Source organism: Pseudophryne corroboree, chromosome 3, assembly GCF_028390025.1.
Source record: "Pseudophryne corroboree isolate aPseCor3 chromosome 3, aPseCor3.hap2, whole genome shotgun sequence".
NCBI lineage: Eukaryota > Metazoa > Chordata > Amphibia > Anura > Myobatrachidae > Pseudophryne > Pseudophryne corroboree.
Genome location: NC_086446.1, coordinates 340,133,341 through 340,156,811, shown reverse-complemented (window position 1 = coordinate 340,156,811; position 23,471 = coordinate 340,133,341). Strand labels below are relative to the sequence as shown.

The 23,471-nt window shown below is 47.5% G+C and overlaps 1 protein-coding gene across 4 annotated transcripts in view; it reads left to right on the top strand.

Annotated features, from left to right (window-relative positions):
* CDK5RAP3 (CDK5 regulatory subunit associated protein 3) overlaps positions 1 to 23,471 on the top strand; it is a 123,084-nt gene that overhangs the window by 77,840 nt on the left and 21,773 nt on the right. For all 4 annotated transcript variants that reach the window (XM_063959627.1, XM_063959626.1, XM_063959625.1 and 1 more), the window contains one exon: positions 19,773 to 19,909. In XM_063959627.1, the coding sequence (XP_063815697.1) occupies positions 19,773 to 19,909 (137 nt within the window). The remainder of the gene's footprint in view (positions 1 to 19,772; positions 19,910 to 23,471) is intronic.

Here is a 23,471-nt window from a genome sequence, read left to right as displayed (position 1 = left end):
CTGTAAATCACAAGGAGACTGACAATACCTGGGCAGCTCTTGATGATCATCATGGTTGTTTTCAGCAAGTTATTAACAATAGCAATTCAAGGTGGTTGGTCAGAATAAAAAAAAACGTTTAAGAAATGTCTGATCTGTAAGTGGTAAGTATGTTAAGTGTCTGATCTGTAAGTGTGTTAGGTTACTGGCATTCAGCCTGACAGCTGGACAGTAAGCTGTTTTTCTTACGTCCTAGAGGATGCTGGGGACTCCGTAAGGACCATGGGGATAGACGGGCTCTGCAGGGAGACATGGGCACTTTAAGAAAGACTTTAGGTATGGGTGTGCACTGGCCCCTCCCTCTATGCCCCTCCTCCAGACCTCAGTTTACTACTGTGCCCAGAGGAGACTGGGTGCATTACAGGGAGCTCTCCTGAGTTTCCTGGAAGAAAGTATTTTGTTAGGTTTTTTATTTTCAGGGAGCCTGCTGGCAACAGACTCCCTGCATCGTGGGACTGAGGAGAGAGAAGCAGACTTACTTCTGTGAGTTTCAAGGCTCGGCTTCTTAGGCTACTGGACACCATTAGCTCCAGAGGGATCGGTACGCAGGTCTCACCCTCGCCGTCCGTCCCAGCCAGGTTTTTTACATATTTGAGCGGGAAAGAAGCCCGCCGCTGAGGGGGCGGGGCTTCTTCCTCAGCACTCACCAGCGACATTTTCTCCACAGCACAGCGCTGAGAGGAAGCTCCCCGGACTCTCCCCTGCTTATTCACGGTGAAAGAGGGTTTTAAAGAAGGGGGGGGGGGGCACATATTTGGCGCAATATACAGATTACAGCGCTATCTAGGTAAACATATTGTGTTTTTTCCTGGGTCATATAGCGCTGGGTGTGTGCTGGCATACTCTCTGTCTCTCCAAAGGGTTGAGTGTGTAGTGTGTCGGTACGCGTGTGTCGACATGTCTGAGGTAGAAGGCTTTCCGGGGGAGGAGGAGGAGAAAATTAATGTGGTGTCTCCGTCGACAACGCCGACACCTGACTGGATGGATATGTGGAATGTTTCAAGTGCTAATGTAAATTCCTCTGACGTCCTAGTGGATGCTGGGTACTCCGTAAGGACCATGGGGAATAGACGGGCTCCGCAGGAGACTGGGCACTCTTTAAAGAAAGATTAGGTACTACATCTGGTGTGCACTGGCTCCTCCCTCTATGCCCCTCCTCCAGACCTCAGTTAGAATCTGTGCCAGGCCAGAGCTGGATGCACTCTAGGGGCTCTCCTGAGCTTCCTAGAAAGTATTTGTTGGGTTTTTTATTTTCAGTGAGATCTGCTGGCAACAGACTCACTGCTACGTGGGACTGAGGGGAGAGAAGCGAACCTACCTGCTTGCAGCTAGCTTGGGCTTCTTAGGCTACTGGACACCATTAGCTCCAGAGGGATCGAACACAGGCCCAGTCCTCGGTCGTCCGGTCCCGGAGCCGTGCCGCCGTCCCCCTTGCAGAGCCAGAAGAACCGAAGAGAGGTTGAAAATCGGCGGCTGAAGACTCCGGTCTTCATTAAGATAGCGCACAGCACTGCAGCTGTGCGCCATTGCTCCCTCTGCACACCACACACTCCGGTCACTGATGGGTGCAGGGCGCTGGGGGGGGGCGCCCTGGGCAGCAATTAGAGTACCTTACATGGCTAAATAGCACATAATACAGCTAATAAACTGTATATGTGCATAATCCCCCGCCATAAAGCATATAAAAAAGCGGGAGAAGTCCGCCGAGAAAGGGGCGGGGCTATCTTCCTCAGCACACGGGCACCATTTTCTCTTCACAGCTCCGCTGGAAGGCAGCTCCCCAGGCTCTCCCCTGCAGTTTCCAGGCTTCAAGGGTAAAAAAGAGAGGGGGGGGCACTAAATTTAGGCGCAAACTGTGTATAATAAGCTGCTATAGGGAAAAATCACTCACTTTAGTGTAAATCCCTGGTTATATAGCGCTGTGGTGTGTGCTGGCATACTCTCTCTCTCTGTCTCCCCAAAGGACTTTGTGGGGTCCTGTCCTCAGTCAGAGCATTCCCTGTGTGTGTGTGCGGTGTGTCGGTACAGCTGTGTCGACATGTTTGATGAGGACGCTTACGTGGAGGCGGAGCAATAGCCGATAAGTGTGATGTCGCCCCCTGCGGGGCCGACACCAGAGTGGATGGATATGTGGAAGGTATTAACCGACAGTGTCAACTCCTTGCATAAAAGGTTCGATGACGTAACAACTTTGGGACAGCCGGCATCTCAGCCCGCGCCTGCCCAAACGTCTCAGAGGCCATCAGGGGCTCAAAAACGCCCGCTACCTCAGATGGCAGACACAGATGTCGACACGGAGTCTGACTCTAGTGTCGACGAGGATGAGACAAATGTACAATCCACAAGGCCATCCGATGTATGATTACGGCAATGAAAAATGTGTTGCACATTTCTGACATTAACCCGGTTACCACAAAAAAAGGGTATTATGTTTGGGGAGAAAAAGCAGCCAGTGTCTTTTCCCCCATCTAATGAGTTAAATGAATTGTGTGAAGAAGCGTGGTGTTCCCCAGATAAGAAACTAGTGATTTCTAAACGGTTACTAATGGCGTACCCTTTCCCGCCAACGGATAGGCTACGCTGGGAGACATCCCCTAGGGTGGACAAGGCGCTCACACGCTTATCAAAAAAGGTGGCACTGCCGTCTCAGGATACGGCCGCCTTAAAGGAGCCTGCAGATAGAAAGCAGGAGGCTATCCTGAAGTCTGTGTATACACACTCAGGTACTATACTGAGACCTGCTATTGCTTCAGCATGGATGTGTAGTGCTGCAGCAGCATGGTCTGATTCCCTGTCAGATAACATTGATTCCCTTGACAGGGATACTATTTTGCTAACTATAGAGCATATTAAAGACGTAGTCTTATATATGAGAGATGCACAGAGGGACATTTGCCGGCTGGCATCTAGAATTAATGCAATGTCCATTTCTGCCAGGAGAGTATTATGGACTCGGCAGTGGACAGGTGATGCTGATTCTAAAAGGCACATGGAAGTTTTGCCTTATAAGGATGAGGAATTGTTTGGGGACGGTCTCTCGGACCTCGTGTCCACAGCAACAGCTGGGAAGTCGACCTTTTTACCTCAGGTTCCCTCACAGCCTAAGAAAGCACCGTATTACCAAGTACAGTCCTTTCGGCCTCAGAAAGGCAAGCGGGTCAGAGGCGCGTCCTTTCTGCCCAGAGGCAGGGGTAGAGGGAAAAAGCTGCACCAGACAGCCAGTTCCCAGGAACAAATATCCTCCCCTGCTTCCACTAAGTCCACCGCATGACGCTGGGGCTCCACAGGTGGAGCCAGGTGCGGTGGGGGCCCGTCTCCGGAACTTCAGCGACCAGTGGGTTCGCGCACAGGTGGATCTCTGGGTTCTACAGGTATCTCAGGGATACAAGCTGGAGTTCGAGACGTCTCCCCCTCGCCGTTACCTCAAATCAGCCTTGCCTGCTACTCCCAAGGAAAGGGAGGTAGTACTGGCGGCAATTCACAAGCTGTACCTCCAGCAGGTGATAATCAAAGTTCCTCTCCTTCAACAGGGACGAGGTTTACTATTCCACAATGTTTGTGATACCGAAACCAGACGGTTCGGTGAGACCCATTCTAAATTTGAAATCCTTGAACACTTATATAAGGAAGTTCAAGTTCAAAATAGAATCGCTCAGGGCGGTTATTGCAAGCCTGGAAGAGGGGGATTTTATGGTGTCACTGGACATCATGGATGCTTACCTACATGTCCCCATTTACCCACCTCACCAGGAGTACCTCAGGTTTGTGGTACAGAACTGCCATTACCAATTCCAGAGGTTGCCGTTTGGTCTATCCACGGCACCGAGGGTGTGTACCAAGGTAATGGCCGAAATGGTGATACTCCTTCGAAAGAAGGGAGTTATAATTATCCCGTACTTGGACGATCTCCTTATAAAGGCGAGGTCCAAGGAGCAGTTGTTGATCGGAGTAGCACTATCTCAGGAAGTGCTACAACAGCACGGCTGGATTCTGAATATCCCAAAGTCGCAGCTGGTTTCTACGATGCGTCTGCTGATATTGGGCATGTTTCTGGACACAGAACAGAAGAAGGTGTTTCTCCCGGAGGAGAAGGCCAAGGAGTTGTCATCTCTGGTCAGAGACCTCCTGAAACCAAAACAGGTGTCGGTGCATCATCGCACGCGAGTCCTGGGAAAGATGGTAGCTTCTTACGAAGCAATTCCCTTCGGCAGGTTCCATGCAAGGAACTTTCAGTGGGACCTGTTAGACAAGTGAGGATGCATCGGCTGATCGCCCTGTCCCCGAGGGCCAGGGTGTCTCTGCTGTGGTGGCTGCAGAGTGCTCATCTTCTCGAGGGCCGCAGATTCGGCATTCAGGACTGGGTCCTGGTGACCACGGATGCAAGCCTCCGAGGTTGGGGAGCAGTCACTCAGGGAAGAAACTTCCAAGGACAATGGTCGAGTCCCTACACATAAATATTCTGGACCTAAGGGCCATTTACAATGCCCTAAGTCAAGCAGAACTCCTGCTTCAAAACCAGCCGGTGCTGATTCAGTCAGACAACATCACGGCTGTCGCCCATGTAAACCGACAAGGCGGCACAAGAAGCAGGATGGCGTTGGCAGAAGCCACAAGGATTCTCCGATGGGCGGAGAATCACGTGCTAACACTGTCAGCAGTGTTCATTCCGGGTGTGGAAAACTAGGAAGCAGACTTCCTCAGCAGGCACGACCTCCACCCGGGAGAGTGGGGACTTCATCCAGAAGTCTTCACGCAGATTGTAAACCGTTGGGAACGGCCACAGGTGGACATGATGGCGTCCCGCCTCAACAAAAAGCTAAATAAGTATTGCGCCAGGTCAAGAGACCCTCAGGCGATAGCTGTGGACGCTCTAGTGACACCGTGGGTGTACCAGTCGGTTTATGTGTTCCCTCCTCTTCCTCTCATACCCAAGGTACTGAGGATAGTAAGTAAGAGAGGAGTAAGAACTATACTCGTAGTTCCGGATTGGCCAAGAAGAACTTGGTACCCAGAACTACAAGAAATGATCTCGGAGGACCCATGGCCTTTGTCTCTCAGACAGGACCTGTTACTGCAGGGGCCCTGTCTGTTCCAAGACTTGCCGCGGCTGCGTTTTAAGGCTTGGCGGTTGAACGCCGGATCCTAACGGAAAAGGGCGTTCCAGATGAAGTGATTCCTACGCTGTTAAAGGCTAGGAAAGACGCTGCCTGAAGTTCAGACGTTGTTAAGGGAGTGCTGCATATTCAGCCCCCTTTTGTGCCTCCAGTGGCACCTTGGGATCTCAACGTAGTGTTGGATTTCCTAAAATCACATTGTTTTGAGCCACTTCAGACCGTGGAGTTGAAGTATCTCACGTGCAAAGTGGTCATGCTTTTGGCCTTGGCTTCGGCTAGGCGTGTGTCAGATTTGGCGGCTTTGTCATGTAAAAGCCCTTATCTGATCTTCCATATGGACAGGACAGAATTGAGGACTCGTCCCCAATTTCTTCCTAAGGTGGTATCAGCGTTTCATTTGTACCATCCTATTGTGGTGCCTGCGGCTACTCGGGACTTGGAGGATTCCAAGTTGCTGGACGTAGTCCGGGCCCTGAAAATCTAGGTTTCCAGGACGGCTAGAGTCAGAAAAACTGACTCGCTGTTTATCCTGCATGCACCCAACAAGCTGGGTGCTCCTGCTTCTAAGCAGACTATTGCTCGCTGGATCTGTAGCACGATTCAACTTGCACATTCTGCGGCTGGACTGCCGCATCCTAAATCAGTAAAAGCCCATTCCACGAGGAAGGTGGGCTCTTCTTGGGCGGCTGCCCAAGGGGTCTCGGCTTTACAACTTTGCCGAGCTGCTACCTGGTCGGGGTCAAACACGTTTGCAAAATTCTACAAGTTTGATACCCTGGCTGAGGAGGACCTTGAGTTTGCTCATTCGGTGCTGCAGAGTCATCCGCACTCTCCCGCCCGTTTGGGAGCTTTGGTATAATCCCCATGGTCCTTACGGAGTACCCAGCATCCACTAGGACGTCAGAGAAAATAAGAATTTACTCACCGGTAATTCTATTTCTCGTAGTCCGTAGTGGATGCTGGGAGCCCGTCCCATGTGCGGACTTATGCAATACTTGTATATAGTTATTGCTTAACTATAGGGTTATTGTTCTGAGCCATCTGTTGAATGAGGCTCAGCTATTGTTCATACTGTTAACTGGGTATAGTTATCACAAGTTGTACGGTGTGATTGGTGTGGCTGGTATGAGTTTTACCCTGGATTCCAAATCCTTTCCTAGTAATGTCAGCTCTTCCGGGCACAGTTTCCCTAACTGAGGTCTGGAGGAGGGGCATAGAGGGAGGAGCCAGTGCACACCAGATGTAGTACCTAATCTTCCTTTAAAGAGTACCCAGTCTCCTGCGGAGCCCGTCTATTCCCCATGGTCCTTACGGAGTACCCAGCATCCACTACGGACTACGAGAAATAGAATTACCGGTGAGTAAATTCTTATTTTATTGCACAAAAGATTAGACAAAGCGGAAGCTAGGGAACAGCCAGGGAATCAACCCATGTCTGTCTCTGTCGCAGGGACCTTCGGGGTCTCAAAAGCGCCCACTATCCCAAATAGTAAACACAGATACCGACACGGATCCTGACTCCAGTGTCGACTACGATGATGCAAAGTTACAGCCAAAATTGGCTAAATGTATTCGATATATGATTATTGCAATAAAAGATGTTTTGCATATCACAGAGGAACCCCCTGTCCCTGACACGAGGGTACACATGTATACGGAAAAGAAACCTGAAGTAACCTTTCCTCCCTCACATGAGCTGAACGAATTATGTGAAAAAGCTTGGAAATCTCCAGACAAAAAACTGCAGATTCCCAAAAGGATTGTTAAAGTGTATCCTTTTCCCGACAATACGGTGGGAATCCTCCCCTAGGGTGGACAAAGCATTGACACGCTTATCCAAGAAGGTAGCGCTGCCATCCCAGGATACGGCTACCCTCAGGGATCCTGCTGATCGCAAGCAGGAGGTTACCTTGAAGTCCATTTACACGCATTCGGGTACCTTACTCAGACCGGCTATTGAGTCGGCCTGGGTGGGTAGCGCTGTAGCAGCATGGACGGAAACCTTATCAGCGGAAATTGAAACCCTGGATAAGGATACCATCTTATTGACCCTAGGACATATAAAAGATGCTGTCTTATGTATGAGAGATGCTCAAAGAGACATTGGTCTATTGGGTTCTAGAATCAACGCTATGTCGATTTCTGCTAGACGAGTCCTATGGACAGGTGATGCCGACTCAAAAAGGCATGTGGAGGTTTTACCTTACAAGGGTGAGGAATTGTTTGGAGAAGGTCTCTCGGACCTGGTCTCCACAGCTACAGCTGGTAAATCCAATTTTTTGCCTTATATTCCCTCACAGCCTAAGAAAGCGCCACATTATCAGTTGCAGTCCTTTCGGTCACAGAGAAACAAGAAAGTACGAGGGGCGTCCTTTCTTGCCAGAGGTAAGGGCAGAGGAAAGAAGCTGCACAACACAGCTAGTTCCCAGGAACAGAAGTCCTCCTCGGCCTCTACAAAATCCACCGCATGACGCTGGGGCTCCGATACGGGAGTCCGCCCCAGTGGGGGCACGTCTTCGACTTTTCAGCCACATCTGGGTTCACTCACAGGTGGATCCCTGGGCAGTAGAAATTGTTTCTCAGGGTTACAAGCTGGAATTCGAAGAGGTGCCTCCTCGCCGGTTTTTCAAATCGACCCTGCCAGCTTCTCCCTCAGAAAGGGAGTTAGTGTTAAATGCAATTCACAAATTGTATCTTCAACAGGTGGTGGTCAAGGTTCCCCTACTGCAACAAGGGAGGGGATATTACTCAACCCTGTTTGTAGTCCCGAAACCGGACGGTTCGGTCAGACCCATTTTAAATTTAAAATCCCTGAACCTATACTTGAAAAGGTTCAAGTTCAAGATGGAATCACTCAGAGCGGTCATCGCCAGCCTGGAAGGGGGGGGATTTTATGGTATCCCTAGACATAAAGGATGCATACCTTCATGTTCCCATATATCCACCTCATCAGGCGTACCTGAGATTTGCGGTACAGGATTGTCATTACCAATTTCAGACGTTGCCGTTTGGGCTTTCCACGGCCCGAGGATTTTCACCAAGGTAATGGCGGAAATGATGGTGCTCCTGCGCAAGCAGGGGGTCACAATTATCCCGTACTTGGACGATCTCCTCATAAAAGCGAGATCAAGAGAGCAGTTGCTGAGCAGCGTGTCACTTTCACTGAGAGTGTTACAGCAACACGGCTGGATTCTCAATATCCCGAAGTCGCAGCTGGTTCCTACAACTCGTCTGACCTTCTTGGGCATGATTCTGGATACGGACCAGAAAAGGGTTTATCTTCCAACGGAAAAGGCTCAAGAACTCATGACTCTGGTCAGGAACCTATTGAAACCAAAACAGGTGTCAGTGCATCACTGCACTCGAGTCCTGGGAAAGATGGTGGCATCTTACGAGGCCATTCCGTTCGGCAGGTTCAATGCGAGGACCTTCCAATAGGACCTACTGGACAAGTGGTCCGGGTCACATCTACAGATTCATCGGTTGATCATACTGTCCCCCAGGGCCAGGGTATCTCTACTGTGGTGGCTGCAGAGTGCTCCCCTTCTAGAGGGCCGCAGGTTCGGCATTCAGGACTGGGTTCTGGTGACCACGGACGCGAGCCTCTGAGGTTGGGGAGCAGTCACACAAGGAAGAAACTTCCATGGTCTTTGGTCAAGTCAAGAGACTTGTCTTCACATCAACGTCCTGGAGCTGAGGGCCATATACAACGCCCTTCGTCAAGTGGAGACCTTGCTTCGCGACTTACCAGTTCTGATCCAGTCAGACAACATCACCGCAGTGGCTCGTGTAAACCGCCAGGGTGGCACAAGGAGCAGAGTGGCAATGGCGGAACCAACCAGGATTCTTCGCTGGGCGGAAAATCATGTAAGCGCACTGTCAGCAGTGTTCATTCCGGGAGTGGACAACTGGGAAGCAGACTTTCTCAGCAGACACGACCTGCATCCAGGAGAGTGGGGACTTCATCAGGAAGTCTTCGCACAGATTGCAAGTCAGTGGGGACTGCCCCAGATAGACATGATGGCGTCCCGCCTCAACAAAAAGCTGCAGAGGTATTGCGCCAGGTCAAGAGACCCTCAGGCGGTAGCTGTGGACGCCCTAGTGACACCGTGGGTGTTCCAGTCGGTCTATGTGTTTCCTCCTCTTCCTCTCATCCCAAAGGTGTTGAGAATAATAAGAAAAAGATGAGTACAGACAATTCTCATTGTTCCAGATTGGCCACGAAGGGCCTGGTATCCGGATCTGCAGGAGATGCTCACAGAAGATCCGTGGCCTCTTCCTCTAATGGGCCCTACACACATGCCGATATCACTGCACGATATGAACGATCTCGTTCATTAATGAACGAGATAACGTTCATATCGTGCAGTGTGGAGGCACCAGCGATAAACGATGCGCGGCCCCGCGCTCGTTCATCGCTGGTGCCATGTCGGCTGTGCATGCAGGCCGATATGGACGAGATTGTCCATATTTGCCTGCAAGTCTACGGAGCCGGGTGACGGGGGGAGTAAAGAAACTTCACTCCCCCCGTCACTGCCCCCCCGCCGCCGGGTCGGCGGTCGGGCAGCTCGGCGGCACATCGCTGAGTGTGTAGGGCCTATATGACAGTTCCTGTTGCAACAGGGGCCCTGTCTGTTCCAAGACTTACCGCGGCTGCGTTTGACGGCATGGCGGTTGAACGCCGGATCCTAGCGGAAAAGGGCATTCCGGATGAGGTCATTCCTACTCTGATAAAGGCTAGGAAGGACGTGACAGCTAAACATTATCACCGTATATGGCGAAAATATGTTTCTTGGTGTGAGGCCAGGAATGCTCCTACGGAAGAATTCCATCTGGGCCGTTTCCTTCACTTCCTACAGACTGGAGTGAATTTGGGCCTAAAATTAGGCTTCATTAAGGTTCAGATTTCGGCCCTATCCATTTTCTTTCAAAAAGAATTGGCTTCTCTCCCAGAAGTACAGACTTTTGTGAAGGGAGAAAACGGCTGCGCTTGGGGTATTGCAGATGGGTAAAGAATAAGTATGGAGAGTTGACAAAAATAATTTAAAAAAATGGTTTATTGTTATATTCAATGTATCAACAATAAATGTACACTGTATTAAAAATAATAAAATGTCTATACTAAACACACCATTCTGTAGGCACACAGTACAGGTTGAGTATCCCTTATCCAAAATGCTTGGGACCAGAGGTATTTTGGATATCGGATTTTTCCGTATTTTGGAATAATTGCATTCCATAAAGAGATTTCATGGCGATGGGATCTAAGTCTAAGCACAGAATGCATTTATGTTACATATACACCTTATACACACAGCCTGAAGGTCATTTTAGCCAATATTTTTATAACTTTGTGCATTAAACAAAGTGTGTGTACATTCACACAATTCATTTATATTTCATATACACCTTATACACACAGCCTGAAGGTCATTTAATACAATATTTTTAATAACTTTGTGTATTAAACAAAGTTTATGTACATTGAGCCATCAAAAAACAAAGGTTTCACTATTTCAGTCTCACTCAAAAAAGTCCGTATTTCGGAATATTCCATATTTCGGAATATTTGGATATGGGATACTCAACCTGTATCAAAAATATGATGTTCACCTCATTCAGAATATAATGATGATACTTTGTAGCAGCAATTGTAACTAAATAGTTACAGTTTATCTCTCCAAGGATTGTTCACTCAATTGGCTGTTTTATTTTCTCAGCCAATTGAGTGAACAATCCTTGGAGAGATAAACTGTAACTATTTAGTTACAATTGCTGCTACAAAGTATCATCATTATATTCTGAATGAGGTGAACATCATATTTCTCTGGCTGGGTCCACAGGATTATCCACAGGATAACATTGGGATATTGATTATCCACAGGATAACATTGGGATATTGTCGAGCGACAGCGAAAATGGCACCAACACGGTCACGAGCTTTCTGGCCTCCCAGGATGCATTGGGGCCTCCACTATATAGTCCCGCCCACTGACTCAGTCAGATCAGTTTTTTGCTTGGTGCGGCAGGAAGCCGCATGGTCACAGGGCTGTTGTGAAAGCAGCCTTAAGTTTTCATTTATTTATTTTTATAGACTTACTGTTTTGGTTTTTGAGCGACTTCTCTTAGCAGCGTCTTAAACGCATATTAGAAAGGGTCGCTCCAACAACTCCCCACAGGGCCGCAACAACGCTTACCTCCGCGGTACAGTGCTGTCTCGACGGGCGTCTGTGTCGGATGTTCTAGCAGGTCCAGCAGACGTTACCAGGCTGTGGCCGGAGCATGGGGAGACGGTGAGTCTATGGACTTCCTCTTACTAGAGGGGTCAGGACACAGCTACACTGATTTGGTGGAGACTGCAAACAGTGTGTTGATGCGCCGAACATCTCGAGTGTGACAGCGCTACGCTCTGGGGATCATAGGCGCCAGGACTAGGTGAGGCCGTGATCCTGGGAGTTTAAGTCAACAGGGGGTTTCAGACGCTCTCCTGGCCGTCCCTCCTCCGAGTTCATGGCCAGTTCCCGCGTGTCTCTCGTTTCATGAACTGAATGACCTCACTTCCGGTCAGACGCTACCACGAGGGTACTCGGTCGCAGCTTAGACGCTGCGGTTGTGTACACTGGATATAAACCCGCCTAGACCGAGTCGCAGGCCTTTAGCGTCTGCATGCACGTGGAGTCACTCAGCGTCCGTGTCCGTTGGTGAGCGTCCGTGTCCGTTATCAGTTGCCAAGAGCGGCAGCGTCTGAATCCACTCAGCGTCTTATGAGCGTCTTTGCTTGGATATGGAAGTGTGGTGAGTCTCCCTGTATCCCGCTCTCTGGAGGCAGGGTATACAGTACTAAAAATTCCTTCTACTTCTTAGTGTGCATTGTTAATTTTTAGTACCTATTGCATATGAGACCTGTATATTACTGTGTTTTCTGCATGTTATGTTGAAAAAAGAACCAGTTAAACAGAAGTACAATTTTCCTACTTATGTATAAGTTATTATGGAGGTTGTATTCTCATATGACAATGTCTAATGCTTTAATATGTGACTGACTGCTAGTATGCATGCTGACTTTTTTGTGTAATGTCAGTCCTGTTCTGACCCTCAAATCAGGTGCGCTTATCTTGTAAGTCAGGGGTAATTGATATGAATCCATTGGTCACTTATGAGGGTTTGTGTGCAAACTGTTTCGCTTTTCAGCTAAATAAAAAACAGGAGTTAGTTCAGCCTCCAGTAGAGCCACCATGGAATATGTTCGCAAAGACTCTGTCTTCAATAGCGGACAGGTTAGCTCCGGTAGCACCACCTCAAGGGTTAGGTTACACTATGAACCCATACATGCAGCTCCCTTCCTATGGTTTGGTTCCAGTAGCTTCTACAAGCAACCAAGGGGCAGGTAAGACTAAGACAGATACGTCTGTATAGCAGACTACACAAGATGATACATCGGATGATGATGCGGAAACAATAGAGTCAACTCCGTATGATGATCAGTCGCAGAGCTTTACTTCAGATGATGTAGCTGAACTCATTAATGCAGTGAAGGCTGTGCTTTCTCTGGAAGAACCAGCCAAGACAGCGTTAAAAGCAAAAGCACCTGTATTCAAACGAACAAAGTCAGTGAAGGCTGAATTTCCAGCTGTCAGATGAGTTGACGGAAATGATGGATGAGTCTTGGGCAGCGCCCAGTAAAAAGTATAAGATTCCTAAGAGATGGGATTCTTATTATCCATTTCCTGCTGGAGATTGTTCGAAGAGAGAAGTTCCTCCAAAAGTAGATGCACATGTTCTGCGACTCGTGCATAAATCTGCTTTACCACTGTCATCTACCTCTTTGAATGATATCACAGACAGAAGGGTAGAGAGCCTATTGAAAAATATTTTTTCTCTTGTAGGTGCAGTGGTAAGACCTGCTATGGCTTCGGCCTGGGTAGCAAAGGCAATGGGCGAATGGATAGAGGAACTAGAGAATGACATCCCCTCTCCTACTAGGGAGCAAGAGGATCGTCTTTGCCGTTTAAGACAATCTGCCCAGTATTTAGAAGAAGCAGCTATTGATGTGGCACTGTTGCTTCTAAAGCTTCAGCCCTGGCAGTAGTCGCTTGCAGAGCAGTTTGGCTACGGACCTGGAAGGCAGATGCGGAGTCCAAGAAAGAATTGGAAGCATTGCCTTTCGTGGGTAATATATTATTTGGAAAACCCTTATCGGATATCCTAGAGTCAGAGGCTGAATCGAAAAAGGTCAGATTTCCGGCTACCTATAACCCTAAGTCCAAGGGTTTAAAATTTCGCTCATTTCGCTGGCAAAGCAAAGCGAAAGCTAAAGAGGAGTCTAAACAACCCCATTTTAAATCCAGGGGTAGGAAGCAGTGGGCTAGCAAAAAGGCAGCTTCCAAACCTGAACAGAAACCCTCAGCCTGAAGAGACGGGCCTCCGCCTGGAGGATTCCAGGGTTGGGGGCCGACTCCTGCAATTTGCACACATATGGCAACAGTCAATAGATGCCTGGGTGCAGAAGGTAGTATCTCAGGGGTATGGGTTCCCATTCAGGAGGCAGCCTCCTCAAAGATTTTTTTGCACCAGCCCGTCTCGTATAGAGTCGAAGGCCAATGCCCTGCAAGAAGCAGTCCAAAAATTACTGCAGTCAGGGGTGATTGTCCCAGTACCTCCATCACAAAAGGGACAGGGGTATTACTCCAATCTGTTTCTAATCCAGAAACCAAATGGGTCATATCGACCAATTCTAAATCTGAAGATGTTGAACAACTACATATGGATCCCGAAGTTCCACATGGAGACGTTACGCTCCATAATGTTGGCTATGGAACCGGGGGACTATATGTTATCTCTGGATGTACGGGATGCTTACCTGCATGTACCTATAGCACTATCACATCAGTGTTACCTCAGGTTTGCCATCCTCAAGGAACACTTCCAGTTCCAAGCTCTGCCCTTCGGGCTAGCTACAGCACCCAGGGTGTTTACCAAGATCATGATGGTTATGGCAGCTTGTCTGCGCAAGCAAGGGATAAGAATATTCCCATACCTAGACGACCTATTAATCTTAGCACAGTCGCAAGATTTACTGTTGAGCCATCTCCAACAGACGATAGTTTGATTACAGAGACACGGGTGGCTCATAAATTGGGAGAAAAAAATAGTCAAGGTGCAGATCATGGCCCAGGAAGCGTTGCAAGCCCAGACAATGTAAGTCCATGCAGCAATGCGACTGTTGGGTCTGATGGTATCAACGTTCGACATGGTGGAATATGCGCAATTCCACTCCAGACCGTTGCAGCATCTCATTTTGACCAAATGGAACGGAAATCATCAAACGATAAAAAAGCAGATGATAAAGATTCCAGTAAATGTAAAAAGGTCTCTAGCATGGTGGCTACAGACAGACCATTTAAACAAGGGGAGACCCTTTTGGATAAAAGAGTGGCAAGTCCTGACGACAGATGCCAGCCTGCAAGGCTGGGGGGCGGTACTCTGAAGCCTATGGTTCCAGGGAAAATGGACCGCAAGGGAAAGTCGCCTGCCGATAAATCTGTTAGAAATAAGAGCCATTTACTTGGCTCTGGTTCAGGCAAAGGACAATCTACAAGGAAGACCAGTCCAGATCCGCTCAGACAATGCGACGGCAGTAGCATACCTCAAAGGAGGAACTCACAGCAAGAGTCTGATGGAGGAAGTAACCCCCATTCTAAAATGGGCAGAACTCCATCTCCCAGCATTGTCAGCAGTATTTGTCCCGGGTGTACTAAATTGGGAAGCAGATTTTCTCAGTCGGCACACCATTCAGGAAACCGAATGGGCGCTACACCCAGAAGTGTTTCAGACACTGGTGAACAGATGGGGTCTACCAGAGATAGACCTTATGGCGTCTCGTCTAAACAACAAAGTTCCGAGGTACGGATCAAGAACAAGGGACCCAGGAGCGGTCCTGGTAGACGCACTGTCAGTAGAATGGAGGTTTCAGCTGGCATATCTGTTCCCTCCAATATCTCTGTTACCCAGAGTAGTGAGAAAGATAAAACAGGCAAAAGGAGCAATCATTCTAATAGCTCCAGCTTGGCCAAGAAGGCATTGGTACACAGATCTGTTGAGAATGTCCGTGGAAGCACCGATACTGCTCCCTCAATGTCCAGATCTGTTAATGCAGGGTCCTTGTTGTCACAGTAATCTGGATCGCCTGTCTTTGACGGCGTGGCTGTTGAAACCTCTATCTTAGAGGCTAAAGGTTTTTCAAAGCAAGTAATCCAAACCATGCTTAGAGCAAGAAAGCCTTCTTCGGCCCGTGTGTATCATAGAATATGGCAAGCCTATATTCATTGGTGTTCTGGAGAAAATTACAATCCGAGATCCTTTAAAGTAGCTAGAATTTTGGATTTCCTGCAGGCAGGATTGGATAAAGGGTTGAAGGTTGCTTCCTTGAGATGGCAAGTCTCAGCATTGACTGTATGGTTTCAGCAGAAGATTGCTGACCTACAGGATGTACGTACGTTTTTCCAAGGAGTAGTACATATTCAACCTCCATTTGTTCCTCCTGCAGCTCCCTGGGATTTGAATTTAGTTCTTAAATTTCTCCAGGGTCCTTTGTTTGAACCACTTGAGAGAGCGGATCTTAAGTGGTTAACGGTTAAAGTTCTTTTTTTACTGGCAATGGCGTCAGCCAGAAGAGTGTCAGATTTGGGAGCATTATCATGTAAGTCTCCTTTCCTAAGTTTTTTTCCAGACAGAGCAGTTCTCAGAACGAGATCTAGCTATCTTCCAAAGGTGGTATCAAAATTTCACCTGAATGAAGAGATTGTAGTCCCCTCTTTTCAGGTATCGGGACTATCTGCGGGAGAAGCGTCGCTGGTCGTGGTCCGGGCTTTAAAAATCTACATAGATCATACTAGTGCCATCAGGAAAACAGATTCCCTCTTCAACCTCTACGGATTCCATAGAAGAGGATGGCCTGCTAGTAAACAGACGCTGGCGAGATGGCTCCGAATGGTAATATCTGAAGCTTATTCTGATGCAGATCTCCCTATTCCGGCTAATGTCTCTGCACACTCTACACGTAAGGTAGGTCCTTCTTGGGCAGCACAACAGGGTGCATCAGCAGAACAGATATGTAGGGCAGCCACATGGTCTTCCATAAACACATTCATCAGACATTATGCCTTGGATACTTTTTGCCTCTCATGACGCAGACTTCGGGCGAAAGGTCCTCCTGTGCAATCAGGAGCGTCCCCACCACTAAAATGGCTTTGGGAATCCCAATGTTATCCTGTGGATAATCCTGTGGACCCAGCCAGAGAAATTAACGTTATGGTAAGAACTTACCGTTGATAACGTGATTTCTCTTATGTCCACAGGTATCCACAGGGATCCCACCCTGACGCATCTGATTTGAGGTTCTAGACAATCACTAAACCTCTTCCTTCTTGTAAGGAAGGGTGTGCATGTGTGTTCTTATCGCCTGTACAGGTCTCTACCTAATGTTCCTGCCTAAAATCGCTGTGGAAAGAACAGATCTGACTGAGTCAGTGGGCGGGAATATATAGTGGAGGCCCCAATGCATCCTGGGAGGCCAGAAAGCTTGTGACCGTGTTGGTGCCATTTTCGCTGTCGCTTGACAATATCCCAATGTTATCCTGTGGATACCTGTGGACATAAGAGAAATCACGTTATCAACGGTAAGTTCTTACCATAACGTTCATTTTTGATACTGTGTGCTTACAGAATGGTGTGTTTAGTATAGACATTTTATTATTTTTAATACAGTGTACATTTATTGTTGATACATTGAATATAACAATAAACCATTTTTTATTGATTATTTTTGTCAACTCTCCATACATATTCTTTACCCATCTGCAATACGCCAAGCGCAGTCGTTTCCTCCTTTGTTCACAATTGCTTTTTAAAGGCACACGCACAGTGCCTTTTCCGGCAGCGCTCAGGTGTTACTGCACATTGGTAAACTAACAACTTAGGCGCTTTTAGCAGTTTTTTAGTAGTTCAGTTTTGTGAAGGGAGTGCTGCATATTCAGCCTCCTTTTCTACCTCCGGTGGCGCCTTGGGACCTTAACGTGGTGTTGAGTTTCCTTAAGTCGCACTGGTTTGAACCACTTAAAACGGTGGAGTTAAAATATCTCACTTGGAAAGTGGTCATGTTGTTAGCCTTGGCTTCGGCTAGGCGAGTGTCGGAAATTGGCGGCTTTGTCTCATAAAAGCCCCTATCTAGTTTTCCATATGGATAGAACGGAATTGCGGACCCGTCCTCAATTCTTGCCTGAGGTGGTGTCATCTTTTCATATGAACCAACCTATTGTGGTGCCTGTGGCTACACGAGACTTGGAGGATTCAGAGTCCCTTGATGTGGTCAGGGCTTTGAAAATTTACGTGGCCAGAACGGCTAGAGTCAGAAAAACAGAAGCACGGTTTGTCCAGTATGCAGCCAACAAGGTTGGCGCTCCTGCTTCAAAGCAGACTATTGCTCGCTGGATCTGTAACACGATTCAGCAGCCACATGCGACGGCTGGATTGCCGTTACCAGAATCGGTCAAGGCCCATTCCACTAGGAAGGTGGGCTCATCTTGGGCGGCTGCCCGAGGGGTCTCGGCACTACAGCTGTGCCGAGCTGCTACTTGGTCGGGTTCAAACACCTTTGCAAAGTTCTATAAGTTTGATACCCTGGCTGAGGAGGACCTCCTGTTTGCTCAATCGGTGCTGCAGAGTCATCCGCACTCTCCTGCCCGTTTGGGAGCTTTGGTATAATCCCCATGGTCCTTACGGAGTCCCCAGCATCCTCTAGGACGTAAGAGAAAATAAGATTTTAAACCTACCGGTAAATCTTTTTCTCTTGGTCCGTAGAGGATGCTGGGCGCCCGTCCCAAGTGCGGACTACTTCTGCAAGACTTGTATATAGTTTTGCTTACATAAGGGTTATGTTATAGTTTTCATCGGTCTTGGACTGATGCTATGTTGTTTTTTTATACTGTTAACTGGTTAGTTTATCACAAGTTATACGGTGTGAATGGTGTGGGCTGGTATGAATCTTGCCATTGGTTTAACAAAAATCCTTTCCTCGTGCTGTCCGTCTCCTCTGGGCACAGTTTCTCTAACTGAGGTCTGGAGGAGGGGCATAGAGGGAGGGGCCAGTGCACACCCATACCTAAAGTCTTTCTTAAAGTGCCCATGTCTCCTGCGGAGCCCGTCTATCCCCATGGTCCTTACGGAGTCCCCAGCATCCTCTACGGACTACGAGGAAAAAGATTTACCGGTAGGTTTAAAATCTTATTTTTGCTCTCACTTCTGTGACAGTATTGGCCACATTCACTGTGCAGTTTAACTGAGTGACCAGAGTGAATGAAAATAATTGTACGGTTTTGGTTATTTTTATATGTTACAGATAACAAATTAGACCTCTGTACAACAAAACCCGGGCGTATATTGCAACAGGCTTTTTAACTCAATACTGGAACATAGATCTAGAGATAATACATTGATGTCTGCGTTATTTTATTTATCGAGAAATGCATTGATGTCTACATTTATTTTTTCATGCTAACCTCCATTGCTGCCTTTATGGATAACACACATGGCATTGCTTATTTACAGTAAGCATATTATTTAATGTGTCTGTGCTGACCTGTTTCCAGCACTGATATCTCTGAAACAGTAAGGGAAAATACCTCTGTGCCATCTCTGGAAAACAAGCCATTTCTGGATGGAAGCAATATTGCTGAGCATAAGCAACCTATCAATCATGTATACTGGCTCAATGTAGAAAATGTTTTCCTTCTGGGTGTGTAGGCCACAGACGTTCAGTTAGTTAGCAGAAATACAATTACTTTCTTTGGGTTGTCAAATAAAAATGGGGGTCATGTGTCCAATAGAAAAAGTTCCTTAAATGATTTATAAACTGTTTTTTTTAGCTATATATCTTGGTATCCGTATCCGGACTCTAGATCAACACACATTAGGTCGGCACATATTGGTCGACATTGAGTAGGTCGACGCAGCCATTAGGTCGACATGATTTTTTCACAATTTTTCTTCTTAATTTTTTTAACTTTTTCATACTTAAAGATCTATGTGGACTGCAATTGGGAACGGTAACCTGTGCTGAGGGCAGCGAGGCACCTTGCCCGAAGCATGGCGAGCGCAGCAAGCCATGCGAGAGGACATGGTGCACTGATTGGGGTTCCTCGTCACTTTACGAAGAAAACAACACCCATAAAAAACTCATGTCGACCTTTTTCCATGTTGAGCTTGTTCATGTCGACCTAATGGCCGTGTCGACCCATTTCATGTGTCGACATAGTCACTGTCGACCAATAGGTGTCGACCTAGACACTGTCGGCCCTGAGTCCCATACCCATATATCTTTACATTGTTAATACTTATCTCTTTTATGACCATAAGGAAATTGAAAGGTTTACAAATATTATACTTTATCCCACACTGTTAATAACTCCATCAACTGTATCCAAATAACACTTTTCACAGATATTGTACCTTTTCTGACCCACAAGCTGTTACTCACCATTATTGATACTCCTTCATTCCTCTTGTTCTCTGGTTAAAGTTACCCATACAGTACATCTGCTCTCCCATATCTCTTTTACACAGGGAGTGGATATTCACAAGGAACTACAGATGTTGGTTTGTGATGTCCCGGCAGTGCTAAGACAGGTAGCAGTAGACACTGCTGCACTCTTACCAGCAATCCAGCTGTATCAGGCCTGTGTGACTTTTGTCTGTGACAGGTAAGAGAAGGTGCCATGTAGAGAGAGAGGGTAGACAACGGGATTTTTTTTTTAATATTAAAGGGCTTGGCCAACTTATTTATTGACTTGCATGAGCCCTCCTGTATACATTTGTCACTATCAGGTACAATGGGCCGGATGTAATGACGTTTTTTAAAGGGGCAATCACTTACAAGGCAAAAGCATGCGTTGTAAGTGATTGCCCCTTTAAATAAAACGTCCATGTTCGGCCAGCATCTAGCAAGGCCGCCGAACTCTGGTGTCATTTCTTTCCGGCCCAATATGTTCTGTGATTTTATGTTACAATGTATTGGGCCATTAAAAAGGAACCTTTCACATTTCTAAAACAACACTGGGCTTTTCTACAAATATTGTATTATGGAACTATTGCTACAAATGCCAAGGTGACTAGCTACTGCTTGCACCAACAGTTGTGTACCAAAAAGTGTGGCACCATTCATATGTGCAAGAAAGAGGATTTATTTATTTTTGTACTCACCATAAAATCAAATCCTCCATCTGGGAACATCGCAGACTGGTTTTAGAGGGAGGCTGATGATTAGGCAATAAATGATTAAACCATTGGAGTTGAAACGGGAACCAGATTATAGATCTACAATGCCTAGGTAGATAGTCAATAGGTCGACAGGTACAAAAGGTCAACACACTTTATTAGTTTTTTCACATTTTGCCAACAATTGCTTGATTTACTAATCACGCGGACATCTATTGGGAATAGTAACCTGCGGCAAGGGGAGTGAGCCACCTTGCCCGAAGCATGGTGAGCGAAGATCACCTACGAGGGTACATGTGTCGCCCATTGTCATGTCGATCTTAACCCATGTTGACTTTAACCACTGTCAACCTAACGCATTGCAAAAATATGTTGTCGACCTATTGACTGTCTTCCTAGACCTTGTAGATCTATTATACCACACTCAGCTGAAACACCTCCCTCCCCTCTAAGCCCTTCTACCACCTCCTGTTATTCAGTTATTTCTCTGACGTCCTAGTGGATGCTGGGAACTCCGTAAGGACCATGGGGAATAGCGGCTCCGCAGGAGACTGGGCACATCTAAAGAAAGCTTTAGGATCACCTGGTGTGCACTGGCTCCTCCCCCTATGACCCTCCTCCAAGCCTCAGTTAGATTTCTGTGCCCGACGAGAAGGGTGCACACTAGGGGCTCTCCTGAGCTCTTTGTGAAAGTTTTAGTTTAGGTTTATTATTTTCAGTGAGACCTGCTGGCAACAGGCTCACTGCATCGAGGGACTAAGGGGAGAAGAAGCGAACTCACCTGCGTGCAGAGTGGATTGGGCTTCTTAGGCTACTGGACATTAGCTCCAGAGGGACGATCACAGGTTCAGCCTGGATGGGTCACCGGAGCCGCGCCGCCGTCCCCCTTACAGAGCCAGAAGAGCGAAGAGGTCCGGAAAAATCGGCGGCAGAAGACGATCCTGTCTTCAGATAAGGTAGCGCACAGCACCGCAGCTGTGCGCCATTGCTCTCAGCACACTTCACACTCCGGTCACTGAGGGTGCAGGGCGCTGGGGGGGGCAGCGCCCTGAGACGCAATAAATCGATAAAAAAACCTTATATGGCTAAAATAAATGCATCACATATAACTCCTGGGCTATATGGATGCATTTAACCCCTGCCAAAACATACAGAAAAAGGATGATAAGGACGCCGAGAAAGGGGCGGAGCCTATCTCCTCAGCACACTGGCGCCATTTTCCCTCACAGCTCAGTTGGAGGGAAGCTCCCTGGCTCTCCCCTGCAGTCACTACACTACAGAAAGGGGTTAAAAAAGAGAGGGGGGCACAAATTAGGCGCAGTATATAACAATACAGCAGCTATAAAGGGAAAAACACTTATATAAGGTTATCCCTGTATATATATATAGCGCTCTGGTGTGTGCTGGCAAACTCTCCCTCTGTCTCCCCAAAGGGCTAGTGGGGTCCTGTCCTCTATCACAGCATTCCCTGTGTGTGTGCTGTGTGTCGGTACGTTGGTGTCGACATGTATGAGGAGAAAAATGATGAGGAGACGGAGTAGAGTGTCTGAAATAGTGTTGTCACCCCCTAGGGGGTCGACACCTGAGTGGATGTACTGTTGAAATTGCGTGACAGTGTCAGCTTTGTATAAAAGACAGTGGTTGACATGAGACAGCCGGCTACTCAGCTTGTGCATGTCCAGACGTCTCATACAGGGGCCCTAAAGCGCCCGTTACCTCAGATACAGACGCCGACAGGGGTACTGACTCCTGTGTCGACGGTGAAGAGACAACCGTGATTTCCAATAGGGCCACACATTGCATGATTGAGGCAATGGAAAAAGTTTACACTTTTCTGATAATATGAATACCACCAAAAAAAAGGGGTATTATGTTTGGTGAGGAAAAACTTCCTGTAGTTTTCCTGAATCTGAGAAATAAAATGAGGTGTGTGATGATGCGTGGGTTTCCCCCCGATAACAATTGATATTTTCTAAAAAGTTATTGGCAGTATACCTTTTCCCGCCAGAGGTTAGGGTGCGTTGGGAAACACCCCCTAGGGTGGATAAAGCGCTCACACGCTTGTAAAAACAAGGGCTCTACCCTCTCCTGAGATGGCCGCCCTTAAGGATCCTGCTGATAGAAAGCAGGAGCGTATCCTAAAATGTATTTACACACATACTGGTGTTATACTGCGACCAGCAATCGCCTCAGCCTGGATGTGCAGTGCTGGGTTGGCGTGGTCGGATTCCCTGACTGGAAATATGATATCCTAGATAAGGACAGTATATTATTGCCTATAGAGCAATTAAAAGATGCATTTCTATATATGCAGGATGCACAGCGGAATATTTGCCGACTGGCATCAAGTATAAGTGCGTTGTCCAATTATTCCAGTAAAGTGGTCAGGTGATGCGGATTCCAAACGGCATTTGGAAGTATTGCCTTAAAAGAGGGGATGTACCCCAGGTCGCCTCTCAAAATAAGACGCCGTATTATCAGGCGCAGTCCTGGTTGGCAGGCGGACAAAAGGGTTCCTCTTTTCTGCTCGTGACAGAGGGAGAGGAAAATGGCTGCAGAGATCAGCCAGTTCCAAGGAACAGAAACCCTTTTCCGCCGCTGCCAAGCCCTCAGTATGACGCTAGGGCTTTACAAGTTCAGGCACGGTGGGGTCCCGTTCTCAATGAATTTCAGTGCGCAGTGGGCTCACTCGCAAGTAGACCCCTGGATCCTTCAGATAATATTTCAGGGGTACAAATTGGAATTCGAGACGTATTCCCCTCGCCGTTTCCAAAAGTCTGTTTTACCGACGTCTCCCGCTGACAGGGAGGCAGTTTTGGAAGCCATTCACAAGCTGTATTCCCAGCAGGTGATAATCAAGGTACCCCTCCTGCAACAGGGAACGGGGTATTATTCCACACTATTGTGGTACCGAAGCCAGACGGCTCGGTGAGACCGATTTTAAAATCTAAAATCTTTGAACACTTGCATACAGAGGTTCAAATTCAAAATTGAGTCACTCAGAGCAGTGATTGCAAACCTGGAAGAAGGGGACTACATGATGTCTCG